At 35.0% G+C, this 14,182-nt stretch overlaps 3 protein-coding genes across 4 annotated transcripts; all 3 read left to right on the forward strand.

Moving 5' to 3' along the window:
* The first annotated feature begins 254 nt into the window (after positions 1 to 254).
* On the forward strand, positions 255 to 3,531 carry xcr1b.1 (chemokine (C motif) receptor 1b, duplicate 1). Its single transcript, XM_041991403.1, has 2 exons — positions 255 to 310; positions 1,161 to 3,531. Exon 2 carries the CDS (start codon positions 1,180 to 1,182, stop codon positions 2,191 to 2,193), a length of 1,014 nt encoding a protein of 337 aa, XP_041847337.1. The 5' UTR covers positions 255 to 310; positions 1,161 to 1,179; the 3' UTR covers positions 2,194 to 3,531.
* Positions 3,532 to 4,870: 1,339 nt separating this feature from the next.
* Positions 4,871 to 7,045, forward strand: LOC121643876 (chemokine XC receptor 1-like). 2 transcript variants are annotated; one of them, XM_041991465.1, is made up of 2 exons: positions 4,871 to 4,924; positions 5,097 to 7,045. In XM_041991465.1, exon 2 carries the CDS (start codon positions 5,107 to 5,109, stop codon positions 6,124 to 6,126), a length of 1,020 nt encoding a protein of 339 aa, XP_041847399.1. In that variant the 5' UTR covers positions 4,871 to 4,924; positions 5,097 to 5,106; the 3' UTR covers positions 6,127 to 7,045. The 2 variants fall into 2 exon arrangements, with proteins under 2 accessions (XP_041847399.1, XP_041847400.1); XM_041991466.1 differs by lacking the exon at positions 4,871 to 4,924 and having other exon boundaries at positions 4,942 to 6,128; positions 6,207 to 7,045.
* Positions 7,046 to 9,242: 2,197 nt separating this feature from the next.
* Positions 9,243 to 13,694, forward strand: LOC121643788 (atypical chemokine receptor 2-like). The gene is made up of 2 exons (XM_041991316.1): positions 9,243 to 9,338; positions 10,487 to 13,694. The coding sequence occupies exon 2, from the start codon at positions 10,527 to 10,529 to the stop codon at positions 11,529 to 11,531; it is 1,005 nt and encodes a 334-aa protein (XP_041847250.1). The 5' UTR covers positions 9,243 to 9,338; positions 10,487 to 10,526; the 3' UTR covers positions 11,532 to 13,694.
* Positions 13,695 to 14,182: the final 488 nt, after the last annotated feature.

A 14,182-nucleotide genomic window follows, 5' to 3' on the forward strand; every position in this document is an offset into this window, starting at 1 on the left:
TAGTGTTACTAAAATGTGATGCGTATAAACCTGGCAAGAAACATTTTACCTACTTTTTTTGTGTTGTTGTTGTTGTTTTTAAATTCTGAAGAAGCATCACTTCAGTTACAGGTAAGAGGAGATGTGTATGTTTCACATCCATATGTGTAACCGAGATTCCTTAAAACTCATATGTGTGGTGGACCTGAAAATGAAGTTAAGTTTCTGTTCAGCTTTGACAGAAACATTTAAGATCAAATCCCAGTTCCCAAGTTTTCACAAATATTTCTGCCAAAGACCCTTTTGTGAAACACGTACAACCTTTGTGCAGGTACAGTATGCTTCAATATTTGTCAATTATTTGCAAGAGTCAGTGACTTTCAGGTTTACAGCACAACAGTTTTACTTTAAAGATTTTTGCATTTCATTTAGGTATCATCCTTATTTTCAGTTACATCAATAAATACTGTCCTTTAACTGTTCTTATTGAGATTATACCAACAAGATTTTTGTTGCTGAGTTGTTTAAAGACATTAGTGCTATTTAATTGTTTTTCCACAAGCTCACTCTCTTGTTTTATTTATTTTTGCCAAATTCAGTACAGATGTAATATTTTCATCCTGCTAAAATTCTGTAGTCTTACAGGCCTGGACTATAAAATATATACTAGAATATTTAATATCTGATGACACAAAAGAAAAATCATAATACACTATCATTATGAAAAGAAAGTATCTATTGTTCAAATCTTTGATCAATTGGATTTCTCACACTTATCAGACATTTTAGATACAACAATGCTCACATCATTGTCTCGGTAATAAGCCATCATAACACAAGTGAAAGCATAGACAGTGAGCAAGATAAGATGAAGTTAAAGGTAAACTTCTCATAGTAAAGCTGATGTTTTGGTTAACACTGTGAAAAATGCATTCTATAAACTATGAAAATTTTTACAACAATACTAAGTTATGGTACAAGTTCTCCTTGTAAGTCTTGGAACATCTAGACAAAAGAATAACATTTCCAATAAATAAATCTAAAGTCATAATACATGTGACTATAATTAGATAGAAAAGTCTGTTTGTAATTTGTGTTTGTGTCTGGTCATAAATTGTGGTGACATGAATAATTTGTTTTGACTATCTAACAATGTTTTTTTTTTTTTTTTTCAAATTCAGATTCTCTTCTTGTGGGAGAATGGGAGAAATGACCACAGTTGAAAACAATATGGACTATGACTATGAAAGTGACTTGTGCAACAAAACAAGTGTCATTCACTTTGGAGCAATCGTGACTCCTGTGTTTTTCTCCATTGTGATGATCCTGAGTCTGATCGGCAACATCCTGGTCCTTCTCATTCTTGTAAAGTATGAGAATCTGAAATCCATCACCAACACTTTAATCCTGAATCTGGTTGTATCAGATCTCTTCTTCAGTGCAGGTCTGCCCTTCTGGACCTACTACCACATGTACGGATGGACTTTGGGAGAGTCTGCATGCAAAATAGTTAGCTTTATCTTTCATCTTGGCTTCTACAGCAGCAGTATCATCCTCATCCTGATGACGGCTTACCGTTATGTAGCTGTCATTAATCCTCTATCTAATATTGTGTCTGCCACCGGCCTCTACAGCATCATATCTACTGTGGTGATTTGGATCATGAGTATCTTGGCAGCCAGTCCTGCATTAATCTTCTCTAAAATAGAGGGCCAGTATTACTGTGGATATATGGAACAGCACTTGAAATTGTTGGGAGTCTATCTACAAAATGCTGTCTTCGTATTGAGTTCACTGGTATTTGTTTTTTGCTACTCTCAAATCCTGTACAAGTTGATGCGTCCCACCCCCCAAAGAAGGAACAAAACTCTCAAACTAATTTTCATTCTCATTGTTGTTTTCTTTGTAGGGTGGGCACCCTATAATGTAGTTATTTTTTTACAGTCAATATTTATTTTTCCTGGTAAAGCTGAAGAATTATTTGCAAACCCCTGCAAAACTAGTCAACAACTGGATTACGCTTTCTACATCAGCCGACTCCTCGCCTTTTCCCACTGCTGCCTCAACCCAGTGTTTTATGTGTTCGTGGCAGTGAAATTCAAAACCCATTTGAAGAAAATGCTAAAGAGCTGGTGCCACACAAAAAGGGGCCAAAACAAACAGAACCGAGTCACCATCATATCTCTAACAAGTGGTGAGGACTTCTGTGTATAGCTGATGCAGTAAGAACAAAAAAGAGAAAAAGGAAAATATAGCTTCCTGCTGCATTCAGTTCACTTTGTTGAGATTGTAATCCATGCAAGTCATAAATAAATCCAAAGAAGCCACTTGGACAAGAGGTGAAATGTCTTCAAGAACCAAGAAAAGAAGTAAAGCTGCCATTTTGTTTACCTTTTAGGATTATAATTTGACGTTCAGGTAACAGCTGACAATACAAAACATTCCCTTTAGACAGTTTATTTACTGCAAGGGACCAAAGGAGAAGTTTCCTTTCAGTCCCTTGAAGATTTCTGGCAGAGGACTAAACACATTTTTACTATTTGTTTTAACTCAAACCAAAATCTTTTAAAAAAAGATTTGAGATTCAAAACAACTTTATTGACCCCAAAAGGGCAATTCATTTGCAGCTCACCCACATAATCGATCATCCATCAGTTATCAGAGCTACGTCTGCTTGTCACTAATCGCAGGCAACTAAATAAATTCATTTTGTCTATATGTACATAGCTAGCTAATTGTGTAATTTGACAATTGATCTGTGTTTTTTTGATTAATGTAAATTTGTGATTCAGGACATTGTAGCTTTACAACCAATGCTGCTGATTTAAACAGATTTTTATGATTTTTTGTAAATTTTTTAAGTAATTTCAGTAGTAGGCTTACTGAAAATAAGAAAGAGAGCAGGGGGACAAAGCAGGCTTAAAACAGGGCCCTTATGTTCCACTAAAACTGGTTAGTGTTGATGGTTAACTTTAGCATGAATCTTATAGATCTTACAGATACTCACAGTTAATTAGTTCATTTATAATATTTAGACCAGAATGGTAAAACATGAAGACATGGTGTGTAAGTTTAGCTGTTTCATCATACACAAAAATACATTTATTTCTTACTGTTTTATGAATGGATCAAAAATATTGTAAGAGTCCAGTCACTGGGAGCAGTTAGAGATTTTTGCTTAAAAAATGCAAAGCCACATGAGAACATTTAGACTGCTTGAGAAGGTAAAAAGAAAGTGACCGCTCCAAAAATTATTCCAATAGCAGTGGTTCATTTTTGCAGTGAGGGGCAGATGATCAGAGTTCAGGCTGATCTGCTGGCAAACAAGAATCCTTCATACTGGCGGAAAATTGTATGTAATAACAGCTTCTGATTTAAAGAAATTGTAATGTATAGTTTATATATTGTTTCATCCATATTCTTGTCACAATTCCATGTTGTAATATAATGTACATAATTTCTAATCACATTAAGCCGTTAATGATTTGTTTTTTAATAATATGTTTTCATAATCAAAGAATAAATTTCTGTCCAATAAATTGTTTTATAACAAACATATTGCAAAGATATTTCTATATTAAAGATATCACTTCTTTGTGTGTTAACTTCTTAAATGACACTAAATGAAAATAACAGGATGTTAAAGCAGGAGACATTTTTGAATAAATCTCCATAATTTTATAAAACATTACTCATATAGCAATATCATATCATCTGCAATAGCTGGAAAACATTTAAAGCTCATATTTCTCTGCATTTTTTTGTTTTTTTTTTCGGGGGTGGGGGGGTGGGGGGTGGGGGGGATTCATGAATAATTACGAACAGAAAAAAAATATATATATATCAGTCCACCTCGGTGTTGGAGGAGTTCTGGCTAACAGTAGAGGCATGCTGAAAATGCAAGAGACCATCATTAACACTTGGGAGCTTCCAAGTGTTCTTTGTGGCCTTGATGCTTGCAACATATGCACATCAATAACTGTGATTATCTAATGCTGGGCTCACACCAAAACAAAATTTTCATGGTCGCAGACTAAAAACGGAAATCTTTAGGAAATCTTAGGAGTTTTGCTGGAGTCACAGCGCGCTCCCGTCATCTCGGTCGTTAGGTGTGAGCTGGTAGTCTTTCAGAGTCTTGTGCAAATCTTTTAAAAGTCTTCTGGTGTAAGCCCAGCCTAAGTCAGTGGTTCCAAAGTTTTTCTGCTTCCAGGGCCCCCTTTTCATCGACAACAATAATGTCAGGTACTGAGGATGAGAATTCCCCAAGTGGCTTCATACTGTCAGATGCTAATATTCTGAGACCTAGAAAACACTGTGGTCTGTCTTCATTACCACCATTGACCGTTACTTGACCATTACCTGGTCAAGCATAGGTCAAGATATGTCTCTTCATGTTTTCTTTTCTTTTCTTTCTTTTTATTTCTTTTTTTTGGTAGTTGAAATCACTTCTTATTGATTCATCATCATTTCAAAAATTCGTCCATGTTTTATTAGCAGTGCAAAAAGTTTTATTTAACCTGGCTGCTAACTCTGGGCCCCCTCTAGGGGGGCTGTCCCCCAATTTGGGAGCCATTGATCTAAGTGAAGAAAAAAAGATTAGATGCTTTGATTTTTATTACAAGATTCATATCTAATAATTTGTTATTATTTTTGGAAAAACTACATTATTTTCTTTGCCTGTTTAGCCATTTATAAGATATGTTTCAATATGATTAAAATGCATCTTCATATAAAAATACACACTATAAAAGTAAGTTTTTTATTCGTGTTTAGTTTTGTTTTCAATTTCAGCAACCCGTAAACCTCTTTTTTCATCATAGTTTCTGGTGAAGCAGCATTTCTGACTAAATGTGAAAACAAAAAGGGGAACTTTGGTGCATTTTTCTACATCTCAACTGTTTCGGACTGTGCAATTCATCACAACCCTTTCTGGCTGATGGTTGAGGTAAGCTGAGCAGTATTTAGTGTATCTACTCTCTGCAGACTTAATTGTTCCCTTTCTAAAAATGTTTTTGAAATTTTAGATGTTTTTTAGAAGTTATAGATGAGTGAAAGAATGCAGACATATTGCTGTGATATTTGTGATTTTATTTTGGTTTTCATACTTTTATTCTTAGGAATATCACAATGGAGGACAATTACAACATGATCAAAGAGAAAAACTACAGCAGTGAAGAGATTGAATATCTTTGTGATTTTTTTGACTTCTCAGTCATTAATGGAGTCTTCCTAATCTTGATCTTCATCATCAGTGTGATAGGAAACAGTCTCCTCATACGCATTCTTGTCAACCATGAAAACCTGAAAAATGTCACTAATGTTTTCGTACTGAACCTGGCCTGCTCTGACTTGATCTTCACTTTTACGCTTCCATTTTGGGCCACCTATCACCTCCACCACTGGATCTTTAGTGACTTTTTATGCAAATTCATAACTTGGGCTTACTTTTTTGGTCTCTACAGCAGCGTCTTTATACTGACTGCCATGACTGTAGATCGATTCATCATAGTGGTGCTGCACAACTGGCCGAACAACCATCTCAGGCAAAGGAAGTGTGCAATGGGTGCCTGTACTGCTGCTTGGGTCATTAGTTTTGTTACATCGCTCATTGATGCCATGAAAATGAAGGTGGATCACTGGTCTGGTGATTTAGTGTGTGATGCTTCTCCTGACATTGATGTAGGATATTATGTTCAGTTGTCATTACTTTTCTTCCTCCCATTTGCCATCAATATTTTCTTCAATTGTGCCATTATTAAGACAGTTTTAAAGGCTTCAAACAAAAATAAGCAAAGGGCCATAGCTATGGTATTGTGTGTTGTTACAGCATTCTTCATTTGCTGGGGACCCTATAATATTTTACTTTTGATTATGTCTTTCTATGAACCTACAGCCTGCAAGTCACTAAAACAACTGGACATTGCTTACAATATTTGTCGCATGCTTGCCTTCTCCCACTGCTGTTTAAACCCGCTGCTCTATATGCTCTCACAAAAGTTGCGAAAACATTTCTGTCATCTTTTATCCTGTGAGACTGTTTGTTGGAAGAACAGGCAGAATAGCAGCAGACAGAACATCTCTGTTAATCAGAATATTGCTTTTACAGCACAAACCTCAGCTGTGATGTTGGAATTGCACAACACATAGACAACAGGTGCTTCTCACAGTCAAGAATGGATCCTCATCATTAAACCATTAGATACTTTATCATAAGCTGCTTTATAGACTGCCACGTTAAAATGTAGGACTGTTCCAGTGTCAATGATCCTTAAGAATGTAATACTTTGTTCTGAGAAATTTCAGGCATTCTTCTGTAAATCCATAACTTTCTCAAATACCCACAGTCCTTTTCACAACCAAGATGCTTCAGACAGAAGATGGATTGTTATCAGTACAATGTGTTAATATGTTTGTTTTCATTGCATTTGTGTCACCAGACAACAGGCAGTCTGTTTTTGCATTGTAATGTGTTCAATCCAAGGACAACAAAGTATGCATTGGAGAATTAAAAGCTCTTAGATCATCATGTGGACCATATAAATGTTTCAGCTGATCTGTGTAGTGTGTGATGGACGGTCCGTTTGACAGAACTGCTGCAATGTGGATTTTTATACACAATGAAGGACTCTCTTCAAGCCTAAAAGAGACATGACCTACTCAGCAAGCAGTATTGATATACTTCCTAATGAGTCTGACTTAACTCTGTAAATGCTTTTGTGTAATAAGCTGAAACAGGACTGAAGCTATAAATGAATTACAAATAAACATCTAAGCAAATTATTTGACTTGATGCTTTGTTTAATGTACACATCTATAGCTACTGAGGTTATTGTGTTTCACATGGACTTTTATTACTGTTTTTACATGCTTATGTTACACCTGCAGCAGACCTGATTTAGTGGTGCAATGCAGAAAGATGTAGAAAAAGCAGGAAACAAATAAAAAAAAAGATAAAAATGTCTATACTGTCTATACTGGTAGGTCCTTAAAAAAACAACAACAAAAAAAAAAAAAAAACAAACAAAAAAATAAATAAAATAAAATATTGTAAAATATTACAATTTATTTACCCCAATAGTACAATGTTTGCATGTTTTTCCCTCATTTATATATTGTGTTGATGTCATGCAACTAGTCAGATGGGATAACAGACAAGGACAATCAGAGAGGCTGCAGTCCATCAGAAACATCATTATAGTCTGTGTGCAGAATATGGCCCAGAGACGGAAGGAGTAATCAGACAGATAAATAAACCTAGTAGCATCTAGCTACATTTTGATAACACAGACAGCACAAAGGAAGGAAAAATGTAGAATTTGTGAGATAAAACTATCATTTTGAAGCGATGTAAATGGATGAATGATGCATGATGGTCATTACGGTGTCATCATGCTGGCATTTATGCGTCAGGAACAGATGGACTATATATTTTTCTTTTTAAATGAAACACATAATTGCTGAGATTGAAGCTTTCAAACTTTAGTTGCAAATAAAATAAAATGAAGTTAAAAGTGCTTTACACAATAAAAACAAGTGCTATATATATATATATATATATATATATATATATATATATATATATATATATATATATATATATATATATACATACACACATATACACACACACACATCTCTTAACTGAATATAAATAGAAAAATAAACATCTGACGTGACTCAGTATGTAATAATGGTTTACATTCATGTTTCAGGTTTAGTATGATAAATTATATATAATATAATAATTATACATATGCATACATGTATATGTACACACAGATACTAAGGACAATCATTGCCAAATTACAACAACTAAAAAGGGAGCCATAAGGGAGTTGAGGAGTTGGCTCTTACTACTCAGCTGAGGCTAATGATCTGGATTACTAAGACGAGCCAAAATTCCCATCATTAAATGCAACACATCATGTTAAAATTTTTATAATAATTTTTCAGTATTACTGAGATATATGCTAATTCTTAAAGCATCAGTAGAGTACATTAATTGTTGCAGAGGGTTGTGTGGTTTTGTCATTTTTATCTGTATTTTTTTAATGAAAAATAAAGTCACACAGTACTATTTATACTGACATCATCTGATGCTGTCTTTTTCCCTGTGATGCTGTTTGATTATGTGTATTTTTTCTCATTCATAGCACAACTCCAACAAGCCTGTCACTCTGTATTTGTAAGCAAAAAGTTTACCTGTACTTGCTTACTTCTCGACATTGTTACTAACTTTGTTTTGTTGTTGGCTTTTTTCAGAAAAGTAACTAGTGATTTATGTGTTGGACAAACTGTGGCTAAAGTGTGTCAAAGGCATGACCAGAACTGTGCCTGTCAACAAAAGTGCTCTACAGTATACTCCATCTTCAGCAATGAGCTAGTTTAAGTCATTTCACATGGAAGTACAACTGAAATCAGATCATAGACTGTTACGTGCAGAGTAGTGTTATCTCTAGTCTTCACAGATCACGATCCTCGAATGCACATCTGGGAAACAGGCTGCCTCTCTGCTCCTTTTTACCTGTGCTGCTGCACTTTAATGACATGTTACAAAGCCTGTGCTGGGAGGTTAATTTGGGGTGTCCTGTACATTTCTACATGTAGGTATTCTCGAGTAGACACAGTAGGCTGGTGGCTGGTACCACCCACATACATGATGTGGTAAAGCATTGTTTTAGAAGAAGTTGTTGAGGGTTGTTTTGTTATTTAGTTTTCAAAGTAGCCTTGGAGGTAGGCCTGATTTTTGTATGTTAATTTCATTTGGTGCAACCTCACGTATCATCCTCCTCTACAAGTCTTGTGATATATTCACTCTTTGTCATTGAAAATAAACACAATCTATTGCATTATTACAAATTCTCATCTCACCTATGTGATTATCATGTAGCACTCTCTTGGGGGATGTAACAGACTTTCAGAGATGATTTCATCAAGTGATGTAACATAAGATTAGTGACTGATGGTTAACATTAAGTCAAAACTGGGTTTGCTTTAGTGTAGTGGACTGATATTTTCACAGGTTTTTTGCCTATGAATAAAATGCCTATGTATCAAACAGCTAAAAAATGTCTGTTTGTATGATAAGTGCTTTTTACTGCTGTGCTGAAATCAGACAATAAAGTGCAGTTAAAGTTTGAACAAGCTGCTTTCACTTCTGTTTTTCATGTAATCTTCCGACATGTCACACAGGACATGGTTCTTGAAATTTGCTGACAACAGTGTTTTTTTTTTTTGTTTTTTTTTTGTCTTTTGTCCCCCCACCTGGAGTGAAATAAAACCAACAGGCTGTGTTGCATTAATAAGATACAACACAGTCATTCTGAGCAGCAGGTAAAGTGACTCAGCACATTCCCACGGTAAGGTTCTTTAGTATTTCTTTTGTTAAAGGACATTACTCCATATTAATGTATTTATTTATGCTGTGACTCGTTTTTGTGTGAAAATCAAATCCCAAGAATGTTTAATGGTAGAACAAAGTTAACTCAAATAGGCAAGGCAGTTTATTTGTATAGCCCATTTCATGTACAGGACAATTCAAAGTGCTTTACATAAAACAAAGGCATTACAGATATTTAGAAATAGTAAAAGGCATCAACACATAATCACAATAAAATAATAAATTACATTAAAATGATTAAAAGCAAGATAAGTTTAAAAGTTTCCGTGCAGATTTCATGCATAGGCGCATGAGAAAAGAAATGTTTTTAACCTGGATTTAAAAATGTCTACACTTGGTGAAAGTTTAATCTCCACTGGCACTTTGTTCCAAATACAAAAATAATGTGAAGTCGATTAGCATTACGAAAATATGAGTCAAAACTAAACAAAAATCAAATAATGTTGACTTCATTTTGGAGATACTCTTGTTAATATATCCTCCATCGGCAGGGTAAATTAATTTGAGTCAACACTGGGTCTAAATGCAATGTTTTATCTAAAAGTCTGAATTAAAGGTGCATTCTTATTTTCTTTTTTTTTTCTTTAACCTCTCGATGAAACATGAAAATAATTGTGAATGAACTGAGCTCATCACCGTTCATTAATGCCCATTGAAACTCTATCAGGCAAAGAAAAGTAATTCACTAAACAACCAAGATCTACAAATGCTGCTGTGGGCCTGAGATTTATTTTATATGTTCTGAGGTAAAATAAAAAAGAAACTTAGTGTTTTCTGGAATCTCAAAAAAGTAAAATTCATTTAGAAATCATGGTAATCTGGTAGAAACTAGTTCAAAAGGTGGCTCTGTAGATGGTGTGTGCTGGTGCTTAACAAGCACATCTGTAAAGGCAAATTGAATAATGATTCATACCAGTTTAAAGCAAAATATTCTTCCATACAGATGATTATGTTTTTAGGAAACTTGATGCTTTTTTCATTGACATACAGATTATTTCTTCATTTGCATTTCACAACCACTATAGTTCCAGATTTTAACTGTTGTCCATCTGACAGGTGAAACAGGTGATTCCAAGAAATTCACTGATTATTTTATTTTCTCATCAGATCAACTGAAATTTCTTCATACAACCTCAAGGATTGAAGAATGTCCATCAGCAGTGACGACTATGACTACAATTTTTTTCATAATGACACTGAAACCTTAGATACCTATAATGAGCCATCAGCCTTTCAGCTTTATGCTGTTGTGTACTTAACCCTCATCTTCTGCATCAGCATGCCCGGCAACAGCTTCATGCTGTGGGTTCTTCTGAGAGAACGGGCTTGGAGGATCACGTCTGATGTCTTACTTCTGCAATTCACTGTTTCCAACCTTTGCTTCACTGCCACTCTGCCCTTCTTTGCCTGCAATGTGCTCCATGGATGGATCTTTGGAGAATGGGCCTGTGGAATCAAAAGAGGACTTGCTTTACTGGGTCTGAACAGTCATGTGGTGATCATCACTGCCATGACTTTGCATTGTTATGTCACTGTGGTTCAGCCTTCATGTCTCCCTGCACAGACCCCAAGTAAATTCAGAGTCCTTGTGGCTAGCATTGCGATATGGCTGATATCTGCTGCCCCCAGCATTAAATTAGCTGTGAATAGTCGGGTTATAGATTTTGGTGATGTGGAATTTTGTACATTTGGGATGGAATCCCTGACCATGATGTTCATTGATCTTAATGTGGAGCTTTGGCTTTTTTTTGTCATACCTTTAATTATTGTGACATTCTGTTATATACACATGTGGATAACAATCAAACAGTGCAGGGAGAAAAGTTACCTTCAGCCTTCCAAATCGATTTCAAGAGCAACAGCTGGTTTTTTTCTGTGTTTGGCTCCGCACAATATCCATGTCTTTGTAGAGTCTCTGATGGTTGTGAGGGCTGTGGAGTACAGAGTTGAATGGACCCATGTAATTCGCTATATAGTGTATGTTACATTTGCACTAACTCATTTGTACCCCTGTCTGAGCCCCATGTTTCACATGTTTGGAGCACAAAGGTTTAGGAGGCACCTCCCAATGCCATGTATCGCTTCAACACAAAACAGAGATGGGGTCAGAAGTGACACATCTGTGCAATTTATGTCACTAAGTAATGAATAATGAATCATATCTGTCTTCCGATCCCTGTCCACTTGGCTTACTATTTGGTCTTTGTGGAAGTTAAGGCTAAAATATGTCTCAGGGCATAACTAAATCACAAATAAAAATTAATGTTCTTAACCAGATTAATGACTACACGAAAAATAACTATTGATCTTGTGCTGCAGCATAAAATCTATTAATCTTCAGATGTCAAGTTTAACAAACTGAAATGCATAAGTTATTCTCTTCTCAGCTTCTTGAGTCTTGAGTTCTTCCTGATTCTTTTATCTACTGTTTTTTGTCACTTACCACATAGCAGTTGCAACAGACTGGGAGGAAAAAGGAAGCATCACAGATGAAATTTGATGGTTGTTTCATTTTTATTTGATGAGAAAGAGGAAGAGACCAGAGCCAGAAAAACAAGTACACAAGAAATTTAGTAAATGTCTGGTAATTTTTTGTTAAATCATGAATGAAGGCAGTTAAACATTTCCACATGTATTTGTTTCTCAGTTGTACTTTTAATTGAACTCAACACTTGGATCACATTGTAATTTTTTTTCTTTTGTGCTGAACAAATCAACCCAGAGGGGAGAGTTAAAATAAATGGAAGTGATGCTAGTAAAACTTTCTTGTTGGGTTGTTTTTCAGGGAAAACATTCACAATATAATAAATGATTTATGACCTTTTAATAGTTTTGATCTTATGCTTTGACCTCAAAGTCTTGATAGCTTAAGTTTTACGCTGTTAGAGGACAGCTGAACCTGTAAATGCACCTTTGTTTGACCATCAGATTTACAAAAATATACCTTGTAATACATTTAAAAAAATACTAAGAACTGTTGAAATTTACTGAAGAGTGTTCAATGTTGTGAAATGATTAGATAATAATTGTGTTTAAAACTAGCCGATGTTTCAAATTATGATCAGTTCCAATCTGTCTGATATGTGTAAAGTTATTTTGCTCATTTTTTAAGAAGTTGCAAGTTACATTTTTTCCCACTAACTCCATACTTTGTGGAATCTAAAGCTCCAGATGTCTTGAAGTTCTGTGTAATGCATGTTTAATATTATCCAATCCCAAATTATTCAAGTGATTTTTTTTAAAATAATGCAGCAGAAAGTAAAAAATAGACAGCAAGGTCCTGTAATTTTAGTTTGCAGTTATCAGTGGAAATTTTATTTTCAATCATTAGAATATTTAAATGATTACAAGAATAATTCCCCCTTTTTCCTCAGAGCATATCTTTTAACTTTGTATGTAACATGTTTCTCAAGAAGGCCATCAGTACTTAAAAAAGGCTGAGTAGCAGGAGCCTGATGTCTCTAGAGGGGGTACAGAGAGGAGTGTACAGGGACAGCTCAAAGGGCCTCTGTAACAGCATTCATATCTCTGGGGCAAGATTAAGCTTAATTAACTAAACCATCTAGCACGCTTCATTGAGTGGATACAAGTCAAGGACAGAGCTGTCGCGGGTGTACTCACACCTACTTTGGCAGGCAGTGGCAGAGAGCTTAGTGCAGATCTGTATGAGGTCTGTTTGTGTGGTAACAGAAAAATATTGATGCCCAAGCGATGTAAAATCATATTTAAGGTCAGGCACAATAATGAGCATTATATAACATTTCATTTGTTCACAAGTGAGTATTAAAGTATTCCACTTCTGCTTCCTATAATGAAACCATTTTAATAATTACAGGAACTCTGACAGATCATATCTTACCTTATTGTGTAACACCAGCTTGTAGCAAAAAATAGTAGAAAACTATGCAAAAAACAATAAAATAACTTCTTATCCTGGAGAGAAAAGACCAAATACACTTTACCTTATAGAACTCTTATAGGCAACAATCTAAGGTGTCACATATTTTTTCTTTGAATAAAAACACTTTCTTTTCCCAGATCATTTTCTCAGCAAATGATGTTGTTGTTGTTCAATCCTGTTTTTTAGCCATGAGCAAAACAGCTGTTGTTGTTTTCTTATGTAGTCTGTATTACAGCCATCCCTGGCCTTAACATTCCCTCCATGCTCATCTTTTCTCCAGGGCAAACCTCCCTCCTCTTTTACATCCATATCTCACCCGTCTTAATTTCAGTTATCTATAACGATAATTACTCTAACCATATGTGAATTTAATTGATGAATTTCAGATTTGTAAATGTGTGTACTTTGTACATAATGCTAATAAAGTCTTATTACTTGCTAATCTGGAGTGTCATGGAAGTATGTGCAAATTGATTGAGTGTGTCAGCCTTAACATTACAAACAACTGCTTTGGTGATCAAACACAGATGACTTAGGTCTTGTATGTCACAAGCTTAAAGGTTTGACAATTCACTAAAGTATATAATTCCCAGATCCTAATCATAATAATTCTCATGTAAAATAAAAATTTAAAGAGAAAAGGTGTAAATCCACTCTTTATTACACACATACTATTATCATTATTGCAAAAAAAATAATAATTATGAATTCAGCAAAATGCAATGATTTCAAATCTATTCTTTTAAGAATATATTTGAGGATTTTCCATCTTTCATGCTACATAATAGTCTGATTATTTCCACTGCAATACTACGGCTTTCCACTAGAGGGAATCTGGTACCAGCCTAAAGCAGCTGGCCCATGTGATTGATTCTCATCAGTTTAACTTTTTTTATTTTAAC

The sequence above is a fragment of the Melanotaenia boesemani genome, chromosome 8, assembly GCF_017639745.1.
Source record: "Melanotaenia boesemani isolate fMelBoe1 chromosome 8, fMelBoe1.pri, whole genome shotgun sequence".
Taxonomy (NCBI): Eukaryota; Metazoa; Chordata; class Actinopteri; order Atheriniformes; family Melanotaeniidae; genus Melanotaenia; species Melanotaenia boesemani.